Source organism: Buteo buteo, chromosome 25, assembly GCF_964188355.1.
Source record: "Buteo buteo chromosome 25, bButBut1.hap1.1, whole genome shotgun sequence".
NCBI lineage: Eukaryota > Metazoa > Chordata > Aves > Accipitriformes > Accipitridae > Buteo > Buteo buteo.
In genome coordinates this window covers 21,395,357-21,422,792 of record NC_134195.1, presented here as the reverse complement: position 1 = coordinate 21,422,792, position 27,436 = coordinate 21,395,357, and the positions used below count along the sequence as shown (strand labels likewise).

Below are 27,436 nucleotides of genomic sequence, written 5' to 3'. Positions count from 1 at the left end.
CAGGGCTAGTATTTTTTAAGGCCTTTTATATCACAGCTTCAGGCCTTCTTACCTAACTTGAACTGCCAGCAGGATAATTGTAGCAACTATTTTGAATAAACCTGAGTAAAATTCCACACCTCCCATCCCGCCCCTTACAGTTTCTGTTTCCTTTCCCAACTGCGAGGGTAGTATTTGTACAGGTATAGCTTCAACCTACCTCTTGCAAGTACACATTTTGTAATTTATAATAGTCTAACCATTAGAATAATTTTTTCATAGCAAACAGTCACCAAATTCTACAAAATCCAGAAAAACTGCATGGCTCCGAAGTGACCAAAACTGGTCAAATACACGGCTTTCCAGACCCTTCCACATCACATTAATCCCAATGTGGTGCATTTTGCTAAGAATTTTGATTTTGCTGAGTAGTGTCCAATATTTTTCAGCTGTTGTAGTTACCAGTTTTTCTGCAAGACCGAGAGCTTTGTTCAAAATGAGCATTGACAACATGAGATGTTACACTTACTGTAACACATTATGCATGACAGGCAAGACCAAAAACACATTCAAGTAGAGCAGAAATAACTCCCACTAATGGGAAACGGCTCATTTTTTGCCAAACAGGTTGTTGTTAGAAAACAGCTCTTTAGTGGGATAGACATTTGGCAATGCTCATCCTATGTTTCTGATATAAACTTTAATAAATACAGGACTGAAAGCCATAATTGCTTCAAAATTTACATGTGACACAAAAACCTCTGCTGATGCTGTATTTTCTGTCTTGGTAGAGTTTTGAATTCCATAGGCTTATCATATCAGACCTAACCCAACCCCCTTGAAATAAATGGGAAAGTTCTGAATCAGGATCTTAAGGTTTTATACTTGTACTTTCCATATTATGCAGTGTATATTTTACTTGCATTAAAATTGTTCAACCTAACATTTTGAGACTTTTAATTTTTTTTTAAAGATTGAGTAAGATAGCAGCTACCAGGCAAAAATATGCCTGCCCCAGCAGTGCCAACACAGAGCCCCGTGACAGTGAATCGTTGCTTGCAGCAGGCGGACCTGGCACTTAAACGACAGTTAAGAGTCAGCAGCTAAGAATTTGCACAGCTTAGGCTAGAAAGCCAGGGTCCAGAGCTGTAAGAGACTCAAATCATAGCCTCTGGTGGTCAGGCACACCTGAAGACAGAGACCCTTGAGGTTACAGAGCCCTCCAGGCTACACAGAACAAGTGCAGCAGAAGGTCCAAGTTGAAGGATGCGCTCAGGAATCTTTAGTCTCAACTTCTGCATTGAATTAGTGACATAAAGTCAGATGTGAGACAGTCATATGTGACACAGTGGTCACATTCAAGTGACTTTTTTCAAACTTAAGTATTTGCTATTTTATGCATTTTTGCATAAAATACTTTTTACACATTTTTTGCATATTTGTAATTCAGTAACACAGCAAGAAAATTTAAAACAGTGTGAAAAGTGAAAAGCTTTGGCTAGCAGCTTAAAAATAGCATACAAGGCAGTTCAGCCTTCCTGGATGTAGGTCTTAAGAACAGAGGATTTCAATCTTCATTCATCATGCTTATAGCCGATTCTTTTGTTAGCAGGCTTTGACAAGCCTGTAAGGAGGGAGCTCCTGATTGTGCTCTCATTACTTAAGAAAAAAATCAGAAGCCCTCTAGCTAGCACCAAAAAAAACCAGTTTGAAGGGCAATGCACGATGTGGCTATACACCAGAATGGTGAACAGCCAAACCCAACACGTAATCCATTTATACATGATATTTTCTGGCACAGGCTTCCCTCTCCTTTCAAACATCCAAATTCAACCAGTGTCATTTCTAGTGCACAACAGTGTAAGTCCTTAAGTCCTTCCATCACGCACCACCCAGCCATAGTCAAATACACGCACGCCAACATAAGGATTCACTCACCCACATCTGAAAGCTGAGCTACTACCGCTGTTTCTGCGGGAGCGTGGAGTCTCTCCCTCCATATGCAACCACTGTGCAGGTTTCAACAGCACAAAATTGCTGAGAACGTTCCCCACAATGGGGTGGTCCCCCCTGTCCCACCACGACACCCCTGGGGCTGGGCTGGAGGCAGTCACCTCCCTGACAAGGCAGCGGGGCTGGGCAGACAGGCAAAAGTCCCAGCGCCTTATGACCAGAGATCACAGGGCCCTAAGGCAGTACTTATGTAGGGTCTATAGCTTACAGATCCCTCCTGGTAAATCTGTCTGATCTGAGCTGTACTTCCAGCACAACACCAATTAAAAAGAAAATAAAAATGCAACACTAGTTCTTATGCCTTATGTCTAACACCAGAGGAACATAGGTCTTCTGAAACAGAAATGAAAGCAGTACCTGGATCGTGGTCTGGCTTTAAGTGCATTAGATTCCTGAGCAGCTGGAACAGAAAAGAAAAAAGAACCGCTAAAACATCATATTTTAAGTAAATGCCGTTAGCTGCAGAATCAGTGTTCGTTAAAAATGTGAGTGTTGCAAGTGTGGATGTAAGCGTGTGCTCATCTCGCATGAGAAATGGGGATTGATTTTCACTTCTCCTTCCCCTTTGTTTTTGTAGTGTGAATGTCCTAAGAATTCAAAAGCCCACTTGTAGTTAGAGCTTCATCTTTTAGTTTGGTTACCAGAACGCAGGAAAAGCAATAGGTCTGACAGCTCTGACCTGTACTCCTGGATGTAGTTGCGACAAAACAACATAAGGAATAGCATAAGCTTTCCACAGAAAACATCTTACTCCTAGTCCAAATATCTATTGGTTGTCCTGCTTCCCAAAGCACAAAGGTTTATGTCCTTCCTAAATACTTTAACTAATTAGTACAAACGTCCATCTTCTCACTATGCATAAAAAAAAATTAACACATCAGGTTGAGACTACTTTGACATTGGGAAGGAAAGATATTTGAAGGTAGAAAGCTTTACAGGCTAAGTGTTGATCAAACACATTTCTATCAGTGTAAAAATCGGTTACTTTTATTTGGGTAAATGCCAAATATCATGCCACATGCAGGTTTTATGTGATAGGAAAACAACAGTGCTGACTTATCTTCTCTGGGTAATTCCTCGAGGCTGTTCCTTGGTTTACATAGTCTTTTTGTGACTTTTCTGTTACTCTCCTTACTAACATCAGATAATTTTGAGAAAACATATTGTGTGATTGCTTTCAAATTCAGCCCACTGAGATATCCTCAAGGTATTACAGCAGCATCAATGATCCCAATGCACACACAAAGTGAATCCTTGTACTTTTCCCATTATTCTGCTAATCAAGGTACAACACTTAGGAGAAGCAAGTTGGGAGGGGGGGAATTCTCAGAGTTTCTAGCTTCCTTCAGATATATGCCTATTTCCAAGTCAGACATTTATCACCAGTTACTATACTGCACTACTGACAGATCCTCCAAAACACAGAGCAGGAGCTACCTGTGGTAGCAGCTGGAAAATTCTGACTTTTTAATGGCTTGCATTGTTCTACAGCATAGACCCTCCATAGGAGGCTTTAGGCTTACAGAAGACAAGTAGCAGCATATGGCACATGTATAGCCACACACTATTTCTTTGTAAAAGAAAGTGCTTTTAGGGTCACACAGTGCTAGTTGATGCTTTGGATGGAATAAACCCAAATATAGCTGGCAGTGACACAACCAACTACTTATAAACCAAGTTCTAGTAGATTATTGTCACCACCAAACTGGCTCACAGTCATCCCAGATTTCTGTGCAACAAATTCTTCCTAGCAACTAAAGGAGAGAGAGGGAATTATTATTAAAATATGCAGTGGCAATAATCCTCCTCTCTTTCTGTGTCAAACTCCCAGAGAATACAACTTCAGGCACTGCTTCCCTACAGCCACATGACCTAATTTTTCCAATGCTGAAATTGCTGATTATTAAATTACATGCACAATTATTAAATATATGCCACTTAGAAATAGGAAGTATAAATCCTTTCCAAGCTAAGCCATGTTTAAGAACCTTCAAATTTTCCTTCTTTTATGGAGACCGTAATTCTGTTCATACTTCTTTTCGAAAGCCTTTCATCTAAAAACCTGCAGGTAAAACTGACATTCAAACTCTCTGAGGACATCTTGTTGAGGTAAACAGGAAAGCACACAAGGAAGAGAGAATCCCAGAATGACTACTAATAAAAAATTATAGCAATAGAACACTACTGCCAAGGATTTTCTTTTAAGCTTTTGAAAAATCAGGAAACTCAAAGCTACAATTACACAATACCCAGACTTAGCTTTACCTTTCAAAAGAACTAGTATAATATAAAAAAAATATTATAAAGCAGGTAGTTCATTACTAGGACATGCAAATAATTCTGGCAGCATTTCCATAAAACGTGCAGTTATTTTGGTACACTCAGTCTCTGTGTACTTTGTGTTTGAGGTGCAGGTTTATACACATACACAACATAATCATTCAAGATAATACAAAACTATTTATCCAGTTCGTGAGTTTTCCATATTTCTATTGCTATGGATACATAAGCCTAACTTAATGTGAAACTGATAAAAAGTTAAAGCTGTTGAGTAAATTAATTACATTTATTATTTAAAAGTTTGTACAATTCTTGGAGTAGTAGAGCCTGATGAACTGAACAGCTTGGTTTGCACTAAAGTCATATACAATTGTGGACTCTTATTTATTCATTCAGAGGAGAACGTGAAGGTTCCCGGTTTGGGTGTTCAACTGCTCCCATGCCCTCTTCCAATAAAACTTCATTTTAACATTCCAAAGGATGTTGATTCAGTAACTTTTGGCTGTAGCCTAATACCCTATACTCGCTTTACAGGCTGAAGATTGGGTGGAAAATTGTACCATAAAGGGTGCAAGTATGCCACACAGCTAAAGAAAAAAACCCAAGGAATTCCCCACTAGTCTAAATCACCCCCACTGACTCATCTCTTAATGGTGGCCCGCAAATTTGGCCCTCAATCCTCTAAAAGTCTAAGGCCAACAATGATCTTGCACTTAGGAGCCTCAATAAACTGGCCAGATATTCAGAGATGCCAAGCATATAAAGTTTTTACCTATTTCAAGTTCCTAGTCCTTCTGACGGCAAAGAAAACTTTCCCATAATGAAGCACAGCAGCATCATCTGTCCTGAATTTACACAAACAGCCCAAATGAATAACGAAAAAAGGATGCAGAATTTCTCCTACTTCATCCCAACTGAGTTTTCATCCTGAAGGTTAATGATTACAATGACCTTTCAGAACAGTGACGGATTCTGAAATAACCGCTCAATTACTGTGCTGTATCTAGCCCACTGGATTGATAAACATCTTTACTTCTGACATCAATCATATCATGCAACCTCAGAATGTGCTCGCTCAAACCCTCAATGTGCAGGACAGCAAGGGTGAAACCCCAGCAGTGACAGGAGTCATGACAATGGGGTGAAACTCTGCCACCGTCTCCCTTGGTACAGAAACACAGCAATGCTGCTGGAGGAGCACAGCTGCATTGGGAAGCCCTCCCTGACCAGGAGATGAAGGACATGGGGAAAAGAGGTCGCTGGCAAAGGAGATATGCTTAGGAAAAAGCCTACCGTCACCTGCACACCGAAGATGGAATTGCTGAACTGAAAATAAAACTCCCTGGGGCACTCCTGGGCAAAACCGGAGGGGAGGAGAACAGAACTGAAAGTCTTGCAAGCACCCTCCTCTCCCCGAGAGGGAAGTGTAAGAGAGCATATGTGTGTGTGTGATGGAGAAGCAGCAATCATCTGAGAATAGGAGCTGAAGATAGGAAATCTGGCAGCTGCCAAGTGTTTGGGAAGAAGCCAGGAAAAAAAGAGTTGGGAAATGAGGCATGCAGCTGTTGAGCAGCCATGAAAAAATTGAGCTATAAGACAAAACTGCTGTGACAGACATGTGGGGTCAGTTTTCTTAATCAAGAATATCTTCACAAGTAAAAACATTTATGCAAAAGGAAAAGAAAGCAAGTCCAGATTTTAGCTTGACTGGAACCAGGGAGGTTCTTAACTCTTAACCACTCTAGGAAAGAGATTAACAAAGAGGAAGGCAAGGGAGGTCTGATGAACTCAACTGAATGCATGGGAAGTTTCTGAAACAACTATGCAATTTTGACACATGCCGTTCCAGAAGTAACATTTTCCAGTATGATAGGAACAAGGAATGTATATTGGAGTCAGAGAGGGAAAAATCAGGGGTGGTTTCAACAAAGAAATGCCCCCCAAATCAAAAGCTTACATCAGTGCTGTAAGTGCCACAAAGTCTGTGTTTCCAAAAGGCTACCTACCCTTAAACTCCTTGACAAAAAATATGAAAGCTCAGTTTTTACAAAGAAACAGGCCATTTCAAAATAGTTACTGAATACTTATTCCACACTTGAGAAGAGCTTTTATCAAGAGGTACAATATCACGTATATGCTCTGGCATCTTGTTTGTAGTACAGAAAAACAAAATTCAGATGCCTTACAAAATGCTACATTAAAAACATTTGCCACACATGAATAATGCATATACACTAACAACAAGGGAAAGAAAGCAAGAAAACCTTCTGACAACCTTAAGTACTAATTAAGATTAATTTTGCAAGTAGTAGTCATTATGAGGTAAAAGCTAATTTCAGTAGTAAAATAGTATGAGCAAAAGGATCTTAAAAAAATTAATCAAATTACATTAATTCAGGCTTACTGTGATATAAAAATATTTGATCAAAATTCTAATGGAAGTAACACGTCAATTTTTTTTCTTCTTACCTGTTTTCACAGTCAAGTGCTGAAATTCCTTTGGTATCATTTTGAGAGCAGTGCTTACTTTAAGAGCTTAATAAAAAAAACCAAAACAATGAGAATTACTTTAAGTACGTGCAGGTAGAATCTACAGGTTATCAGCTCTGAGAAAGGAACACACAAGCACTCAAAAAAGTAATACATTTTAAGAACACAAGAGTCAAGAATACAAAGCCCTATGCCCAAATTGTCAAATAATCCCAAACTTTGAGAATTTGGGGGTTTTGGTGTCTAAATCCACAGTCTTCTCTTTCAGAGATGTAGCGCTCTCACAGAGACTGCAGCTGGTGACACTTGGCAGAGCTGGCACTCAACTCTCCCACGTTACAAACCTGGAAAGCCAGGGTGCACGAGAGACTGGCTGCTTCTGAAGGCTGAAACCTCACCAGCCCGCCCCAAAGAACGTCATAAGGCACTGACAGAGCCAGGGTTAAAATTTAGGAAATCCCAGTCTTTGTGCTTACTCCCCCTCCACTGACGCCTACACAGCCTTTATTAATGACTTTCTTAAGGCGTTCTTAATGCATTGTAGCATATTTTAATGTACTGTAACACACAGTATTATAAATAACCACTTGGAACGAAGTCGCTCATCTCCATCTGCCTTTATCAAATAAAACACGTGGGAAAATGCTGATTCTTGTGATCCAGTTCTATTTACACTATCTTCCATGTTTACCTGTATTATAACCTGACAGAGTGGAGCTAATTTACTTGTATAGTTCTGAAAATGGAGGAAAATTTGCTTCTACAGTCCTGAACTAGAGGTTCTTGACTTCTGGGGAGATCTCCTCAGTCAGGAGAGCGATCTGCTCTTCCATTTGTCAGGACAGCAATAAATGGTGGAACAAGAGCATTTGTTCTTTGGCTGAAAAGGTAGAAATCTGTGTCATAGATACAGCACATCTTCAGCCCAAAGGACTGCATGTACCAAAGCAGCTTCCCATCTGACTTAACATGTCAGCTACTAAGAGGAAAGCACAAGTTCTTCACCTACACAAGGAAGGAAAAAAAAATTCCCCAAGTAAAAAGTAAATCTGCCCTAGACATATGAAAGCAATAATCTTCAAGGTTGAAGTCTGCTCTTTTCCATTATGAATTTTACAACAAAACAAACCTTGTCAATAAAACATGAATTTCTTGGATTATGCTGACTTGTCAAAATGTTTTACAAACTGCCATCAACTCTGACAACCTTTCTTTGAATGAAAGACACTGGGAATCTGCCAAACTCAGTCACACCTGAGTGTGGAAAGTGATTCAGGAATGTGGACTACCTGATCTCACAGCTCTGATGCAACCTCAGCATGTGCACAAGCTGGGAGGTCAAAATGTGTAATTTTTTTTAATTAAAGTATAATCCACAACTCTGAGAATAAGGCAACAAAATACCCACAACTGTTTTGTTTCCACAGCTGAGGGACAGGGACAGCAAGCAAGAACCTGAAAGGTCATGGAAAGCGCATCTAAAAGGGAATGACTGTGATGATCCAGCACTGATTCTGGAAGCCCTAGTAGCTGCTGAATGGAAAAAGAAAAAGATAACTTCAATTTAACATGGCTTGCTGCTGACAGATTTCAAGTGAAATAAATGAATCAAGTATTTTCAATCCAGTTTGTCCAAAACTTTTGTTTTGCAAAAAAATACAGGGACTTTTTTTTTAATAAGAATAAAAGCTAATTTTGAAGTATTGCTATTTCCTGCAAAAAGGGAAATCCAAAATTTGGCACAGTGTAGTCTTTGCTCTTAAAAAATTCCTCATAACAACAATTATAACATTATTAAAATAAGAAGTGCAACATTAATTGCCTTAGGACTACACTTATCTTGGAAGGTGCCTTTCATACCATTCACATATGATAGAACTAATTTTGAAGCAAACACATCCATTTATTTGTCTTCAACTCAGCTGCTGTCAATGACTTAAAAGAAATGTCTTGCTTTTAAATCTATAGCAATACATAGGCAGCTTAGAAATTAAAAATAACATTGCTTCTGTCAGCAAATATATGGAATTACTAATAACACACAGAACTTAACCCATAACGGGGGGGGGGGTGTGATTTATTTGAATACCTTGTTTGTCATCTTTCTTTGCATCTTGTAACAGGGCAGAATTATCAGGTATCTCTTCAGCTGACGCCTTCTTAAAGAAAGAAGATGTATTTATTATACTGATTGGCATAGCACCCACATTTCTACAGTCAAATATTTAAGAATACAGATCAACACAAATAAAGGTGATATTCTCTCTTGCACCATGATTTGCTCTGTAAAATAAAGGAGCATAGAGGGCCTTCAAAAAGACAACTGTAACTCTGCTTTTCAAGGTACAGCAGTTCCACACCTGAAATTAATTCGCGAAGCACTTCAACAGTGACTGACAAGAAACTAAGGACTATATGCAAGGGGAGACTTCTCACAACATGGCAATGATATTCTGTGTTTTCTTCTCTCTGTGGGTGTAACACCTGCGTTAGGGTTGAGGAAACCTTCTCCAGTCCCTTCACCAGAGTTACAGTCTCCATCAGAACAGAGTCTCTAGCCAAAACTCAAGCCATACTCCAGAGCCCAGTAGTTCTGCATCTAAAGTCTTCTGGCTGAGGTGGCTGATCCTTGGACTACTCTTTTCTTTGAACACGCAGTCACTGAGATGGGAAAACAAACTTCATCAGCACGCCTGTTGGAGGCCCATTCAGGCTTCTGATGGGAAAACAGGGAACTTCTCCCCAGTCTCATTCCTTAACTTTTCTTTATTTCAGCAGCAATTTACAATACAGGCATTTGTTGTAACTTCTGCTGTGTAGCTTGCAAGAAGAAACGAGGAACAAATTCTACTACCAGAATCTGTAAGAACAAGGATATACTCTGAAGCCAAAACAATAAAGCAAACGTCAGAATCCCTAAGCTTCCCTAAATATTAAGTGATGCTGGTTTTTCCCAGGGAGCATGGAAGAGGTTAGGCCTAAAAATGGCCTGAAATCCATTGGGCCTAAAAAAATTACTTCAGAAACACAGATTTTGCAGATATTTAAAAAAAAAAAACAAAACAAAAAACAAAAAACCAACAACAAAATCTCAAGTCAGTAATTCAAGAAGGCCAAGTTCAGAGTAAAGGGCTATCAGATCTGTTTTATGAAATTGCATGTGGGATTCCCTAATGCTTCTGAGGAAGCAACATAGCAAAAACATGGCTTGAGGATTCTGAAAACATTTGTACAAAAACTTCACATCCCTAGCTAGCCCTGACTCTCTAAAGAGCATCAGACTAAAGACCTAATTCAGTGCATACTTGAATTGATGGAATGACTCTCACAAATCTCAATGAACTGTGAGCACATTTCTGAGGGCGTTTAGAGCAACCCCAGCCAGTCATTTTATGCATATAGTGTGAAATCTTGTGTTTTATCTTTAAGCTTTTGGCAGTGAGAAAGCTTGTGGAAAAGAGCCAAAGGAATGAAAAAAAAAATGAAAAAGGAAGAAAAAAAAGACCAGAACCAGAGTGGGAGACAAAAACTTGAGAAGAAAAATAGGAAGACAAAACCTCCTTGGATAAAAAAAAGCATTCACCCTTGTCATTCTTGAGCATAACATTAGCAGTCTTTCTGTGCTTCATAAGTTTAACAAAGCCTAGCATTCAGGTGACCTGTCACCTGCCATTATTTTCTATATGGATGTATTCAGGAACTGTTTCCATTGTACTGCAGTACTGTAGTTCAGCAGTCACAGTAAAAATAGTCTTCCAAAATTAATAAATTAAATAGCCTGAATGGATGATAGCTGGGAAGAGACAAAGACATGGAGGTAATGCGTAACTGATTGCATTGATAATATAATATTTTTAATTTAGTGATCAAGTATCTAAACTATATTTCCTCAAGTAGCCAAGCTACAAATTAAATTGCAACAGTGAATTACTGCATTTCCCACAGAGGGAGATGAATGGGAGATGAATCACTGACCTTCCAAATGATACTCATTCAGTGTATTAATTCTGAACATAAAAACATCAGTTGAACAAAAAAAAAATCAAGTCAAAATCATTCTCAAACCAGTTTTGAGAAGAGATTTTATAGTTCATTAATTTTGGATAACAAAGGACCAAAATAACAAGGCCCTGAAACAAACTGAGAGCTTTGCCCTGCATGTCTAGGACCCAGACAGTGAAGAAATGGAGCAAAACCAGTCAACAATTGTGATATAGTCAGGAAACACTATCTGTGCTTAGCCAGCAGGCAGTCATGCTACAGATTCTTCTTCATTTTCATCCTAGCCATAAAAAACCCTCTGATTTTGCAGAGCATCCTGCCACCTTGCAGAACCTAGGAATGGAGCAGAAGACCCAGCTGTTCCCCAAGAACATTATCTGACTACAAAGGCAGCACAGTAATCTGCAAGTTAGTGGCAGTTATGGTGAGAATGTCTCAGGAGGAGAGCACAGAGATAAGGCAGAGGAGGTCTGAAAGCTTAACTGCTGAAAATCAAAGTAAATATTAAACATAAAATGGGGGATTTCTTGTTTGTTTGGGTTTTTTACATTTTGTGCTGTATACCCTCTACAGCTATTTATTACTATAATATTCCTACTATTATCATCTCAACTGCAGCAGAAAAATCTAAAAAGCAAAAAACCATACAATTTAATTGCTTAGGAAATCATCTCCTTCTAGATTTATCCTTACTCTGCACATACATTCAAGGACCACAAACAAGAAGAGCCTAAAAAACAGACACTTAATAAGATTATAAAATTGTATTGGTTAGGTTACTGAAATGACATTTTATTTCCAAGAAAGACAAGATAACTCTGAAAGCAAGATTTCTGAGCTTTCTGAAAGATATAAAAGACCTTTCTAATCTCACGGTCCCAAAGGCTGCACTACTAAAGAGCAAACTTCCTCACAACTCTGCAATAACCAAAGACCACTTTGCTTATCTGGGTAATCACTTGTGAAGCCGTATGCTAACAAAACCAAGGACTCCCTAGGCCACAGAGAATACTGAAGTAGATCCTGAAGTCAAGAAGTTACATAAACTGAAGCTTTTTATTTATGTGTATAAAAGATACATCATTGTATGTTTATTTATATTTTAATATAATTTAATTATGTACTATATCTGTATTTTTTTTATATAAGCTTGTGTATTTGTATATGCACATGAAAATGCAAGTGAAAAAGAGAAGCTGACAGGAGTCTTGCGTACTGACAAAAAATCCCATCCGAACAGGGATGTGACAGTTTCTAAGCAGAAGACAAATAATTCACTCTAAAACCGAGTATCTTTAGCTGATGCAGTGAGTTAACTCAAATACTCAGTTGACTCTTACTGCAGTCTGGAAATGGAGTTATGTATATACATACAGACACATGCTGACATCAGCAAATGAGTTTTCAATGCAAATCGCTTTGAATTTTGCCTCTTACACTTGTTTAAATTGCAAACCAATATGCATCTATGCTAATGAGGCACACTCTCAAGGTACTGTTGAGCTTTGCCACACAACAGCACAGTGAAGAAGTGCTAGTGCAGCATGGCCTGTGGCACAATCTTGCAGCCCCCTGCGAACCACCCTCCCAAAATAAGGTCCCATGCAAGGGACAAGGCTGTTCCGCTGCAGTAAAGGACCTGCCCACGCTGCCAGCGTACCAGCAGCCCGCACTACCAGAACAGCGGCGCTGCTTTCAAAACCCAGTGTGGCTGTACTCTGCCGAAGCTGCTGTACAAAGAGCAATACCACCTAGGGAGACCACATATATTTTAACAGTTCCAGCAGATAAACTGGATGCTCAAAGCGCTGGCTGCAGCGTTCCCCAAAGTGAACACTGCGCTCCATAGCAGCTCAGGAGAGCCCAACTGGTGGTACCACTACCAAGCTGAATTTGATGAGGGAACAGCTGGGTTCTGACCCAGGAACTCCCCAGAGCAAGGCACAGGGAGGAAACAACTGGAGAACAGCCTTGCTGAGCTGCCATGACATACCATTACTTTTTAACTTGGAAGCAGCGTCAGAAGGGCCCATTCCTGCAGTCAGTCTGCCATATGATTTACTACCTTAAATACTAAACCCTTAAATCCCACAGCATATATATTCAGAGTTGCAATATCCAGGCACAACGCGGTGGCCACGGTTAGTTCAGCTTTACAGGATCTTTAAAGTTTCATTTTTTAACATCATTGATACACTCTTCTCCTTAATTGAGTTTTGCTTCCAACAGTCTTCCATTACAAGGCTGTTGTGATATGCTACAAGGGATCTCCATTCTTCCCTCAAAACACTCTTCCCAGCTCCTTACAGTTACTACCTAGACCCTTAGATGGTAGTTGCTTAGACTATGAAAAGGCTGGATATTAAAATGGAGACTGAATCACTTAGAACAGAACTATGCATGTCCATACTGTACAAAGTCTTGGATAGTTTCAGTCTCCAAAGAAGCAAAGTACAAGGAATCAAGACAAGCCAAGACATTTTTCTTCTTATCATCAAAACTGGGGGAGCACGTGTGGAAATGGAGCACTGTAAATGGAAGAAACACTCAAGAGCTACACAGTCAGGAGTGCCTGACGATAACAAGGTCTGCGCCTGAAGTCTCACATTTTTGACCAATTCACATTCAGGAGATACTTCACCTGAGCATGGTCCTTGTGCCACCACCCCTCCTGCAGCATGGGCTCTGCCCCTCATCGGCGGCTCCCAACGCCCGAGGGCCAAATGCAGCCCCATGGGACACAAACAGGTAAGGGGTATTTCTCTGCAGACTCCAGCATCGCACGAGGCTGGAGTCCCTCAAGGACTACTGTGAACTCTGTTATGCAGGAATATCTTTTGAAAAGCCTGTCAGCCCTTTCCACACACTGAAGAAATCGCCGAGAGAGGGGTTTGAGATGGCTTAATGGCAAGCTTAGAGACTTCTAAAGTCCTCTCAGACTCGCGGTTCTGCTGCTACGCATACCACAGCCATTGTGAAGCTGGCCTATTCCTCTGCACTCTGCAAGGTAACTACCCTGCTTACGCCTCCTCACCTCCGTCCGACTGAAGTCCCGGGTCTGCTGACCACCTGGCAACGACTCAGAATAAGAATCAAACAGTGTGCAGTCACGCATGGGCTTCAAAGAAGCTGCAGGGGAAAGAAAAAGAAAAAAAACCAAAGCAAGACATGCCAAATCTTCGGTTAATACACACTTCTTAAAAACCTGCTCCAGCGCCATTTTAACCTTCACTTCTACATATCAGAAGCCATGGATGACAAACACCATGAAGAAAATCTGCCTATCTTGTATTTTGAGTAAGTCAATGTCATGCAAGGGATAGCATGTATAATTTCTGTTGTACAAATAATTGTGAAATTTGGAAGAAGTGATCCTTAGTAAACATTAACTGCCCAACAACAACCATTTGTTTGCATTTTTCCTCCTCACAGTCCAGTATCAACTTAGTTGGCATTATAGTTTATATCTTGCCATCTTAGGAATGTTAAAGGTACTTACCAAACCTTCAACTCCAATTTTTGCCATTTTGAATACTGAAAAGTATAGTAGAACCTACGTTATACCCTAAAGTTGAAGGGCAGCAAAAATCAAGGACACTAAACACAGTAGATGCTGCAGTATATACCATCTTTAACTAAACAGCATTGAGAGCAGGGAAGGAAAAAAAAAATCAACTCTAACTTCTCACAGGAATATTCACAAGAACCTCATTTCTATTCCACAAGCTCAGGTCCTTCTGCTGATATCACTCTGGGATTAGTTCCTCTGAGATAAATCTGTCTTAACAGCTGGAAAACAGCTTTTCTTCAAGATCAATATACTGAAAGGCAGAATAACCAGTTCTCACATCAAATTTCTAGTTTCTGGCTAGCGTCTAGTTTTTGTGAACAAATTAAGCTCTTGCAAATCTGTCTTAATGTACAGTACAGTGGGTTACGTACAGGGCAAATAGTTTTATAGATTCTGTAAATTAGTTTTAATAAAAACTTCCAGAAAAGAAGGTGGTGGGTCAAATTGTCAATGGAGCTGTGCCAGGATAGCATTTGGACCTGCGCTTGTAGTTTATAGAACAAGCCATAAAGCTAGCAAGATCAATTAATTCTTAAATGTTCTGTCTTACACTCCAAGTCACTTTATTTGAAGCTTTAACACTCTTATCAGATGCAAGAATTTCACTTGAACCAAATTCTGCCTCATTCTGGAACAAATACAAAAACCTAATGAAAAACAGTTTCCAGTAATCTTCATCAGGTTCCTCAAGCCCCCGCCCCCCCAAATCTACGTTTCACAGAAATCAAATTATGAAAACAGAAAGTTTCTCCTGGCAATTTCTTTTGACATTTTAGATAAGTGTATGAGGCACTTGCGTACTTATCAATGCTTTCATTTCAGAAGTTGATACAACCAGGGCTCTATACTTTCTTGTGATTCACGGTGTTACAGTGTGTTGAGATGTTCTGCTTTTTATTAATGGAAGTCTTTCAAAAGACAGATTTCTGAATCCTGACTAAGCAGCAGAATGAGCGCAAGACAGTTTCAGACCCTCAAGCTAACCAGAATTAGCATATTAGCTGAGGTATTTAGAGTGCCCACAACAAACAATTAGCCCTTTCACCTCTTCCCCGTAGATCAGCTTGGAATGCTTGGTTGCGTGCAACACCACGAAACAATAATCATCTGAGAAAAATGGTAAAGACCACAGTGCTGAAAGGGACAAATTAGGGAAAAAGAGGACTCCCGGGGAACAACCACAGTTTACCATGCTCTTCCTCCCATTGGCATAATGATTCCCTACTAGTACAGTTTTAACCAAAAAGGCTTAATGTGAAGACACACCAACAAGAACCTGCATGGGGGAGCTGACAAGCTAATTTTCATGAGAACAGGCGTGAGAGTAGTGAATGAAGTGGTGGTCCTTGAGGGAAAAGGGTAGTTGTAATTATGACAAGGGAATGTAATTAGAGAGACTAAAAGTGATGAAGACTTGGAAGTGCAGGTTTTACAGGAGCTTCTTGCTTTGGATATGAAGATAGTGGATTATAAGGAACATGACTCCACCAGAAATTACTTCACAAATCTGATACAGGGTGAACATTTAATTTTCTTAACTCCAGCTTGATTTGCTCTTTTCCTCTCTTTTAATATATTCAGTGTCATCAAATTTAATGGAGATTTTATTAGGTCTTAAATATTATCCCTTAGCACTGTAATTATCATCTGTGATTAATCCTCCTTGCCCTAGAAAGTCATGCACATTTTTTAGATGGAACAGTATATATTTCAATGTTAATTTATAATTAAAAGAGACATAAGTGAAGAGAACAAAGGAAAGGGCAGGTCTCTCACTGCACATTGTTACTGAGATATGTTATATTTTGGATTAATTCATCCTCATGCTACACAAACTGTTGTAATCCCCCTGTCATTACTGCAAATTACTTACAGAAGAATCTGTGGATTACATAAAATGAATTACAAAAAAATTCAAGCTTTGATACTGCATCTAACAAAATATATTAGCATAGTAAGTTCTAAAGCAGTCCAGTAGTGTTTTCAACACATCTTCAAGAGAGAGACACTTAAGGGAAAAATCATTAAAAGAGTTAAAAGCCATATAAGTCTTGTTGAATTATCTTTGCTACAGGTAATCATCTGCCACTCTAGCTATAATGACACCTGAAGCACGCTGGAGCCAAGAGGCAGACATTAAGAGGCAAGTAACTGCTACACTTTGCATCACTATTTTGTGCTTTTATACATTCCTTCTTCAGCAATCGCCTCGTAAGCACAATTAAAACCACACACGTTAAAAAGCAACTGGAGAGCCACTACGCAGCATAGAACCCTGCCCTACCTGCAGGATGGAAAATGAAACAACCTGTCTTACACACACGTTGGGTACCCGAGGCGGGTGGCTACAGAACACGACCTGCCGCAGGGACGTTACCTGCTTGAAGGTACTCGGGCAGCAGCGTCTCTGGCAGCGTCTCCGGCAGCTGGTAACCATTCTTCCTCGCAACCACGAGGTGGAAAGCGGCACAAAACTCCGGGAGTGTCAGCGCCCCGTCGCAATCCACGTCACTCAGCTCCCTGCAGATATGACAGGCACACATTTTCCAAGCCATTACCTCAGGGAAACATATGGGTGCAATCACAGGGGAGACAAATGCAACTTTGAGAAGGGTTATTTTAATACAAGACAAGCGTCTCTGTCATTTGCACTTGATCCTAACTTGCACATTTGTCTCGGGGAAGGTGAAGCAGCTAATTTTCTAATACTGACTTGTCGCTTTTTTCTTTTTTAATGAAGTACTTTTTTTTTGTTATACATCATACCATACAATATGATGATACGTATATATTATAACATGAAATACATATCCTGTACTTCCAAGGCTGAAATTAACCTTCCCATGTTTGGAAGCACTTTTGGCCAATCCATGCAGGATCTTAAACTAGTTCAAGCAGAAAAAGTTAAAAATGGACTTCAGCATTGGTTACTTAGCACCATTGACTAGCCTCAAGAAAAGAGCTAAATTAATGCTCTTGACAAGTTTAAATGATATTGTTAACTTCTCACTAAAGCGGATCTCTATTTAATTCTAGGATTCTTTCAAACACTAAAACTGAACTTCAGAAATTCAAGAATTTTATAAATTAACTCTTTGCAAGAACCGACCAATATTTTATCATGAGCACATGGACTAAAACAAGTAAAGATGTAACTTCCTCCTCATTGAAAGTAATGAGAATTTTTCAAGCTGTTAAGGTTATAGTGACAAAGAATGAAACATTCCATGTGTTTAACACAGCGACACAACCTGATAAATCACATCGTCACAAAATTATAGTTATCTACTAGAAAGGAATACTCTTTAAATTTTGCACAGAGAATAACTTGTGCCAACAATAGAAATAAAATGTGTTTTGTTAACATATTGGATTAATCCATTCTTCTTAAGCAATCTTAAATTTAGATTCCAATATTCACTTCCCCCAACACTGTGTTTCTTCAATTGTTTTTTTCTTTTCACAACTGACAATCCGCTTTGAAAAGATTCCAGACATATTCTTTGACCCCGACAGATGTTCAGGCTCTTGCAAGCTTTTCTTCTCATCTCCCTTCATAAAAGCATATATAAAAGTAAAATCTCTATCAGCATTTCTGATCAACATTTAAAACTGTTTGTTCTTCCTGTCTGAGATGCAAGGATGACACTGAATTACAAAGCACCATGTTGTTTATGAAAATATAATACAATCCTTGTCAAATTTTATCATGTACAGTTCCATCCACAATCGTTTCTAAATAAGCTCATTAAGTGTACTGGTTCATTAGAAAAGCACTGATTAATTATGTAGTTGTACTTACTAAAAATTAGGCATTAATTAGGCCTCCTTTGACAAAACACAGCCAGAAACATAAAACGAACAACACATCTAAAACATTCCAGAGGTGCTTCTCTTCTGTATCATTTCATGAAAAATGTCAGTTTGAGCTACGGATGCTGCTTACAATAAACTCAAGAACTGCTCTCAGTTATATCACTGTTCAAACCTTCCCAGTCCTGCTGACTAGGTGAACACCTCTCCAGAAAACAAACGTGTCAAGAAGATCAATGAGTACCCTGCTGCTGGGGCCTGAAAGTGATTCTGGAGATAAGAGTAATAATTGTAATTGAAGACACTTTCCAAAATTTAACAAGAACTCTTGAATTAAGCATCTTTTCAAAAAAACAGGATACACATCCCCAACACTATTACAGTACTTACCAGATGTGAGAAAGCTCTGGGATGGGCAGCTTTGATTTTGTGAAGAAATTCTTTGCCACAGAACCTGTTGGGAAACCATGCCTTATCAACCACTGGAAATTAATTCTCCAATTATTTACCTTTGGCCAGGGCTGCTGTGCCAGAAGCAGCTGGTTACTTTACATCCGAGAGATGCTCAGATTAACTGGATGCAAATATAGCTGTTGGACCATTTGTCTCTTGCTGAATAAGTGACAAAGCCAGACAGAGCTGTTGACCTCATTTCCCCATTCCCTCCATATGGGAAAAATAAACAAAGGAAAACACACTTTAGTACTACTGATTCTAACCAGCATAATGAGTATGTCAGCAATGATGAAATAATGGACACAACGGCTCTGCTTCACCCAGGCGCCATGTGTGTGGCAGTACAGTGCCGTAGTGTCTGCACTGCTCTCCCAAGACGCTGCTTCAACCATGACTTCTCCCTCCAGTGGCTCAATTTTTATGAAATACAAAAACAAACAAACAAAAACCAAAACAAAAAACCCCAAACCAAAAATACGAAACCCAAAACCTAGGAGATTCAGATAGCCCATAGCTACTGTCCTGTTGTAGGCATCCTCAGTCACCCTGCCACAACAGCCCTTCTCATTCTTCTCCTAGATAACAAATCCACTTCTTCACCATCCCATATCACGGGCTATGAGCAGTACCCTGTAAGCCCTTCCTGAATACAGGCTTACAAAATGTAAGGCAACATAAAGCACAGATTTCTAGGTCTATAACCCTCTTCCCCTTGGGCATTCAGGTCCTATCACCTACTGCAGTACATAAGAAAAGCTGGCACTGGGGCAGGTCCGAGACTCACCTAGCACAGCACATCCTCCCCAACACTGGATGCCAAGAGAGGAATATGTGACCATGACAAAGCCACACAATAATAATGCAGCTCCAGAATACCCCCTAACCTCTGAGCACCTGCAATTCAGGAACTTTCTCAACCAGAGGTAACATTTAAATATTCAGTAACTTCTGACAGATTTTTCAGTCACAGATTTCTCAAATAACGTCTTAAACCTGGACAAACCTCTAGCATCTGTATCACCCTGCAGCAAGGATTTCTACAGCTTAATTATTTCAGGATGTTGTAGAAGCTCAGATTTATAATTTATAAACAGTAATTCTGGATGTGCAGGGACTGCCTGAGAATCTTGCTTAACATAAAGGAAAACACACAGCTACCCAAGAGGCTCTATATGCGTATACACTTGCATACACAGTTACAGACATATCTAAGTCTGTGAGGAAATACAAAGTTGTTGAACAACTATTTTCTCTTTCAAGCAAATTCTAAAAAGGAGACCTAACTGAGGCAAAGAACTGGTGAAGCACTAATTTCTGTCAGCAGCTCGTAAATTTATTTATTTTGGCTGGATCCGAGCCTCCTGAACCCCAGTAATACAGCAGGGCTCAGTAAAACTGCCTCAGTTTGAAACCTGTGACATCTTCCTTGCCAGACCAATTGTCTGTACCCGCAGTGACTCCTCTCACCAGCAGCCTGATCCTCCTGTTCGGGATGGAAAGGCAATCTCAATACGCTGCTAACAATACTTTTACCGTGTGCGTGCTCTCCACGATTTGCTTTTAATCACCTAAAGGTCAAAATCTCAGTCCCTCAGAGCCATAAACACTGAGGCTTGACCACACAGGCCAGTTAACTGCATGCATCACTTTCATCACGTGGACGCTGGCACATTTCTGCTGGGAAAGCAAACACAACCCTAAGGGATTTCTCAGCTCAATATACACTGCAGGTGTGAGCCACAAATATAGTCAATCAAACACAGAGAGCTCATTCTATTTTTTACTGAATCACCAACATTTCTCCCTTAGATGTAATTATTTTTCTAAAATCAGGCTATTTAGGAAAAAACATAATGGCCACAGAATCGGTTTGCTTTTTGAGTTGTCTGCCTTTAAAATGAAAAGGCAATCAACTCTCTCAAACTCACTCCAGGGAGAAAAAAGAATTAATTTAACTACTTAGCACTTCTCACTGCTCAGCCTGGTCCCTTTACTCAACACGCACAGTGGCTGGTAAAAATTACCTGAAATAAAGGAGTTCAGGTCAGGCTGCAGGGACCTAAACTGGTTGATGTAGTAGTCTCGCTGCTCCTCCGTTATCCTCCAAGGGTCATCCGAGTAGCTGGTGCTGCTGTCCTGTTGCTCCCGCTCCACTGAAAGAGACTGAAAGGAGGGACACTGGTACCAGCTGCAGGCAGGGGGCCAGAAGGTCACTGGGAACCTCAAGAAACCAGATTGACTCTCTTCTCTTAGCAGACACATATTTTAAAAGAAATGAGAAGCAGAAACAGCCACGCTGATTACCATCCCACTACTTAACTGTTAAAGCTAAGGCTAGTATTAGGTATCTTTACCCAGGCAATTAAAGGAAGTTTTACATGACCAAAGCTAAAAGAAAAAGGAAAGCCCAATTCATACTTTATTACCTCTGTATTCATTTTGGGGGTTCATTTTGGCTGCCATTACAACCCTGAACTGCATACTGTACACCTGGAACGGATAGAACCAGTAAAGGAGCTAAAGCTGTATTTAAGCAGCACAGTGCATGAAAATTTAGCTTTGCTAAGAAACTATGTATTTAGTCTAGGAGCGGTGCTGTAACTACAGAGCTATACCGCTTCTGGACCCTCCGCTCACCCCGGTAGCTGGGCACACATTACACCGAGCCGGGGAGACATGCAAACCCTTCGAGACCTCCTCAACCTTCTGTCACTTCCCATGGTTTAGGTAAAAATCCTACTTTGGGAAAAAGAATATTCTGGAGGAGAAGGACATTTTATCCATTTATGTCTTTGCTTTCTGATTGACTTGTTTAAGGGAAGTCTGTATGTTTGGTAGGTTGGGTAGTGGTGTCTAGAAGAGGGCTGCTGGTACAATTACTGCCTTTGTTAAACTGGAATGACTTAGTATTCAAGATTTAGGCCTGGATGACGACACTCTTGAAGAGGGAGGGCAAGAGTGAACAATAACCAGGCTCCAACAAGCTCCACAACCCTTTCTCTGACATACCTGTCCACTTCCTAAGAATCAAATGCAAAACACCAGTTCTGAAATACATCAAAAGATCCCCAAAACAGGCAACATCATAAAGCTGTAAATTAATTTTCATTTCAAAGTGCTACACAAATGCACCCAGTTTCACTTCAAGTTAGCACAAATTACGTGACACTACCTGCAGATCTTTTCCTGAGGCTCAGGTGACATTTTATTGTGGGTGTGGGGTGCTAAGCACTAGGGAAAAGGTACAGAGGCTTTGAGTCTTACTTATTTAGGAAAAGCTCTCCCTTAGGACAGCTTTGTCCTTCCATAGGGCAAACTACCTATTTGCATAGTCAGTGCACAGCAGGCATACTGGAACATCAGAAAGATCTGCTTTTGCAACCAGCAGGAAAACATAGGACCCATCTCATAAAAGCAAACAAATATCCAGAAATTCATTCATTCTGTTTGAGATGCGATTTAACCAACTGGGGTGAAAAAACAGAATACACAGAATATTAGGCTATAAATTCTGTGCATGTGTTACAGATGGCATTCTAAATCAAGCAGGAATCTCTGTGCAACCTCATATATTTTAAATGAAAATGTTTTACTTTTGCTATGATAACCTCAATTATTTATTTTTTTTCTTACTTTTGAACTGAAGATTCTCAGTCTAGTTTTCCTATCTGTGCTATTTGGTGCATTCTACTTAGATTCAGCAATTTAATTAGTTGGCTTATTTATTTTCATTTCCCCTTCCCATCAGCTTTGTTTTTTTCTTTTTCATATACTAGAAAAGCATGCTTCAGCCTCTAGTCTAAAAACGTGATGGAGAACACTTTTTACTTTTGAAATATGAATTCTTCTGCCTTTTTTGTTTTGGTTTCATTTTTTGTTTTTGTTTTTTTTTATTTCTATTTCATGTTTTATTAGTAGTACTACTGAAGAAAAGCATCAATTCATTACCCGATTAAGAGTTGAACAGGTGAGTGCAGGTTTGGTTCCATAATTCCCTGATGATGGTCCATCTTGCTGGTGAGCAGAGTGTCTGACTTCATAAGGTGCTACAGACATTTAAAATAAAGTATATAAATTAAAGGATAATCAAAAAGATTCTACTAGGCTAAAGGAAATAATTAAATACCACAACGTCAAGAATCTAGCTTGTGAACCTACTGTCATAGTATCAATATCCATTTTGTCTTCTGCAACAAAATTCCAGCCACATACTTGTCTTTCACATTACATCATTCTTCTTCAGACATTACTGATAAGAAACTGTCATATATTACTAGATAACATAAATCATTGTTCATTATGTTGAAATGTATATATAGCCTGTTTATTTATACATTTTATATATTTATAGCCATATGTAACACAAGAACGCATTACAAATAAGAAATAATTCAACGGAGCTGCAAAAAAAATAAGCTTTGACAATGCCATCAAACAGTAAATCACTAATTTTCCATATACTCTTCTTCCCCCTTCCCTAATTTCTGTTGAAAATCAAAATACATGACTCACCACTTCGCCATATTTGGAGTAAAGTTAGTAAAGAAAAGTAACAATTACTTCTTTTGCTAAAATAAGTCACTTGTGTTCCACTGCAGCAAATATAGTAAGCGGTGACATAACAGTACGTTTAAGAACAATGTTTTAAAAATAGGTCAAGTACACAAACAAAGGCAACTCACTTGCAAACTCTGTAAGAGTTGAAAACTTCTGCTGCCAACCTATTTAAAATGTACCACTACAAAGACAGTCTGCGTTAGATAGACAGAACTTAAAAGATTCTTGATGAAAAGTGAGATCAAGAAATCTTAAAAATTTTGAGCTCAGGAAGACCTTAGCCTTCATAACCCTAACTCCCTTGCTTTCCTGAGTGGTCTTATCCTGTATTGGTATCTATTTTTCTGCCTGTACAAATAACTTCTAATTTCAGAAAAAAAACCCACAGGAAGTTGGGAAACATACAGACACGCTTGGAGAGGAGATTTAAGCACAAGGCCACTCTGCTAGGTGTTTGCTACCGAGAAAAGCTTCCAAAACTATCAAGAAAAAAACCAGTATATAGTCATGGTTGCGGTGCAAAGGGCTGCCCTTGAAAGGCCACCATCCAGTTCCAGGGTCAGCCTTGCAGTACACAGAGGAGCCCACAAGCTCGGTGCTGCGGTGCTAGCACCTCCTGCCCACACACTAACGCGGCGGCTTTCAGACCCACCCTTTCAAGTGCTCTTCAGAAAACTGGAAGGGTCCTAATCTTAAAGGCCAGGAAGAACCAGTAGGTCACCTAGCCTGGCACTTGGTACAGCACGGGCCAAAAAATGTTACCTGCTTGCTGCCACTGAGAACACATTTGGCTGAAGTATCCCCAGTGGGATTAAAGTAGGGGAGATTCCCATTCTGGAAAACAGGAGAAATTCCCCTTCTGGAAAGTAACCATAGTGTTCTACACCTCTAGGATTTTATCACCTTAAAAATTCAAGCAGTTGAATAATTAGTTTTAGAAGAAGTTGACAGCTGGATTGGACGCTGCTGCCTCTACTCACTTTGCACAGCCGCTGACTTCATGAGAAATTTCACTTAAGATTGCAACCAAACTCGGAGGGAAAAAAAAAAAAAACCACCATCCAAAATCCACCCCCATAGCACTGGCAGATCTGGGACAGAGTCCCAGAAAACAGCAGAGCGCACAACATGTAACACGGTCAGCTGCTCCCGACAGCTCTTCAGGGTGAGGGCTATCTGCCACGTCTTCCTCGCTGGAGTGGAACACGTGTCATACCAAAAGACGACCTTGCTAGTGTTGCTTATTTCAGAAGTCAACCACCACTGTTTTGATCAGTTGTACCAAGGGTGCGGTGAGGAAAAATCCCATCCCTGAACAAACAGCAGTTTACCTAACTGGCAAATGAATGCCTGTGACTCAGTACTGGTACAATTTTCACGTGAAGGCCACTTGATTGTGTTGAACACTTTCTTATTATGGCTGTAGTGAGCTTCAAAACATTGCAATAGCTGTTTTTTCACTCATTTGTAAACAAGGACAACAACTGAAGGACTAGCATGCTCCACCCTTCGCTCACTGCAAACACACTAACTGAAGGCCGGAGGGATGATGGAAGGATGGTATACACCAATGCCTACTACTACCGCCCTCCTCGTCACCAGATGTTGCAATTAGGAGAGCACAGGCACCTCACTATTAACAGGAGCTTGTAAAGCCTTAGTAAAACTGGCTTCTGCCCCACTACCCTCTCATTAAAATGAGAATGTTTTGCCACCTACTCTAATGGCAGCGCGATCAAAGACAGAGCATCTATGTACTGCCTTATTCTTGTCCATTTTGCCTAAGTTACTGTGTGACACTGTTTTTATATTCATGTCCTATCATTATTTCTGTTACAAAACCAGAGATTACTATCCCTTCCTGCAAAGGAAGGTTCACTGCCAATCTGAAAACTAATATAGCCACTACTGAAATCAGAAGCGGGCTTTTCTTCCCCTCTAATGAAATCAAAAGCATCATGCACTCTGAAAATACACACAAACACTCTGCCACTGGGATATATCACACGTAGTCTTGTCAGAGATTAGGTATTAGCATTTATCTGTGAGCAGTGACACATAAGTCTAACTAATTTACCAGAAAGAGAACAGGATTGAACCATCAAAACAAAATGAGATGATTGAATCGTTTTCCAACATACAGGTCTAATTAAATGTTAAAATCATTAGGCTGACTGTCAGTTGCATTTGAAATTTGGATGCTTCTGAGAAAAAAAATAAAAAACAAAACAAAAAGAATTTAATACAGTGTGCACATCCCAGTTTTTATCCTACCTCCATGCTGCTGCTCCAGCCCACTTCTTGATTTCCCATATCCGTAACTTAAGGGAACTCTCTGGTAAGTAGATGGAGAAGCAGGAGGTGAGCAGATTGGAGACATCGGTGGAGACTTGGGTTCCTATTTCAAAAACACACCAACACAAAATGGAATTCTGAGACAACAGCAAAAAAAAGCAAGTAATCCTGCACGGCGATCTGAATGCGTACCGCATGATGGACAAAGAAAAGGCAAACACTCTAGTTCCCTTTAAAGGAGGCCCTTTATTTCCATGAAAATGCTCGTTAAAAAAACAAAAGTTGGTAAAGACATAATTTGGTATTGAGCCTTCTAGGGGTAAAGCATGGCAATGGCATAGCAAAGCTTTACAATGAACAGCTTAAGGTATTTTCCTTCCAAAAGATGCCTGAAGAAGTATATGTAGAATGCTTAATTTGAGTGGGTATCTTTGAATTTGCGTAACACAGTTAGGGTGAGTGCATTCTTCATGGGAGAGCATTTTTCATATAAAACATGTACAAAAAATTAAACTAAATCTCCAAATTGGTATTTTAAGCACTCTGTGGATTTGTAGATGTTACTGGGTATCTATCCTACAGCATTCTCTTTACCTTGACTTACAGATTGTTTAAGAAGAGGATGTGATCCTAAAACAGTTTACTGTGTAAAAAGGAAAACATAACACACCACAGATAACCTAGATGGAGCCAGGGGTTTGAGGGCAGCATTCTGCTTCAGTGTCAGTACACGCAGGCACATAGGCATACGTGCTCTTCTTCCTCATCCTGTTATTCCAGCCGTGTACCTTGTCATCAGCAGCTCATTCCTGTTGGGTTGACCTCAGGCTGGGAACACCATTTACTCACGCCAACACACCATGTGATAAATGTGTGTGCACGTTACGGGAAGATAAAGCACCTGCCACCAAGCATTTACAACATGACCTGATACAATACCCAGAAGAGAAGGTGTCAGGCCTGGGGAAAATTATGAAAATCAAGGTCGCACTGTGAAGCAACTTGTATCTGAGTAAGTGCTCTCAACTCTCCGAAATACAGGTAAATACAAATCTCCCTTAGACAGCTTTATTAAATCGGCAACTCAGAACAACAGACACTGGGATGACGTTTCGCTGAGGACAAAAGAAAAGCAGGTTTCTTCTGGACTACTGCTAGGGGAAATTAGAATGGAAGAAAACCTGGTGGCCTTATCCCACACAGAAATAGTGGCTCGTGATTCAACACCTCTTCTCCAATTGAATATTTCTGTAGTGACTAAGGATCATACTGGCCATGAGAAATCGCTCACTTTCCTGTTCTGTTTCACAGATTTCTGTTTGCTGCTCCTCCCCTAGTCCTCGCCAAGAAACAGCGCTGGACTAAGTAGGAGGACAACACTGAAAGAACTTACACAAAATATTACAGGGCTGACAGCTTTATACAAGGTTATATAGAGAAATTCCCTTCAGGGATGCAACTGGGATGCATCAAAATCAAAGCACGGCCCCGATGGGGATTATTTGCATGCCAGGAGTCCATCTCCTGTCTCGTACTGCAAAACTGAGTAAGCCCACGTGAGCGTAATCATTTACAGGACTGGACCCAAAAGGAGGATGCATAATGACGTATTGGCCTGAAGGAGACGGGCCTGTTACCTGTTTGTCCCCTTCATCTGTTCTTTTGTAGGAATTTTTTTCCAAAGTTGCATGTGGAACCTGAAATTTAACTCCATGGAGTTCTGCTGTAGTCCCGTAACGTACTTCACTGTCATTTTTCAGCGCCATAAACCGCGGCAGAGGCAATTCTTCATTAAAAGAGAGAAAAACTCAACTGAGACTACAGAACATTAGGAGTACTTTAAGCAGTATCATCTTGTAAAACCAATGAAAAGTTCACCTATAAGATTACTATTTATATTTTGTAATATTTATAAATGTGGAGCTCCTGTGATTATTTTATGTCTTAATAAAAATGTGAAATGTTACACAAAACTACATT

General features: G+C 39.9%; 1 protein-coding gene across 4 annotated transcripts in view; it reads right to left on the bottom strand.

The window, feature by feature from the left end:
• REPS2 (RALBP1 associated Eps domain containing 2) overlaps positions 1-27,436 on the bottom strand; it is a 102,062-nt gene that overhangs the window by 37,729 nt on the left and 36,897 nt on the right. For 3 of the 4 annotated variants that reach the window (XM_075057225.1, XM_075057223.1, XM_075057226.1), the window contains exons 3-12: positions 27,094-27,242; positions 25,436-25,559; positions 22,553-22,650; positions 20,629-20,767; positions 18,539-18,602; positions 16,713-16,855; positions 13,799-13,893; positions 8,852-8,921; positions 6,742-6,807; positions 2,350-2,392 (exon numbers count right to left, since the gene is read on the bottom strand). In XM_075057225.1, coding sequence (XP_074913326.1) covers positions 2,350-2,392; positions 6,742-6,807; positions 8,852-8,921; positions 13,799-13,893; positions 16,713-16,855; positions 18,539-18,602; positions 20,629-20,767; positions 22,553-22,650; positions 25,436-25,559; positions 27,094-27,242 — 991 coding nt within the window. The remainder of the gene's footprint in view (positions 1-2,349; positions 2,393-6,741; positions 6,808-8,851; positions 8,922-13,798; positions 13,894-16,712; positions 16,856-18,538; positions 18,603-20,628; positions 20,768-22,552; positions 22,651-25,435; positions 25,560-27,093; positions 27,243-27,436) is intronic. The other variant, XM_075057224.1, reaches the window with a different exon arrangement.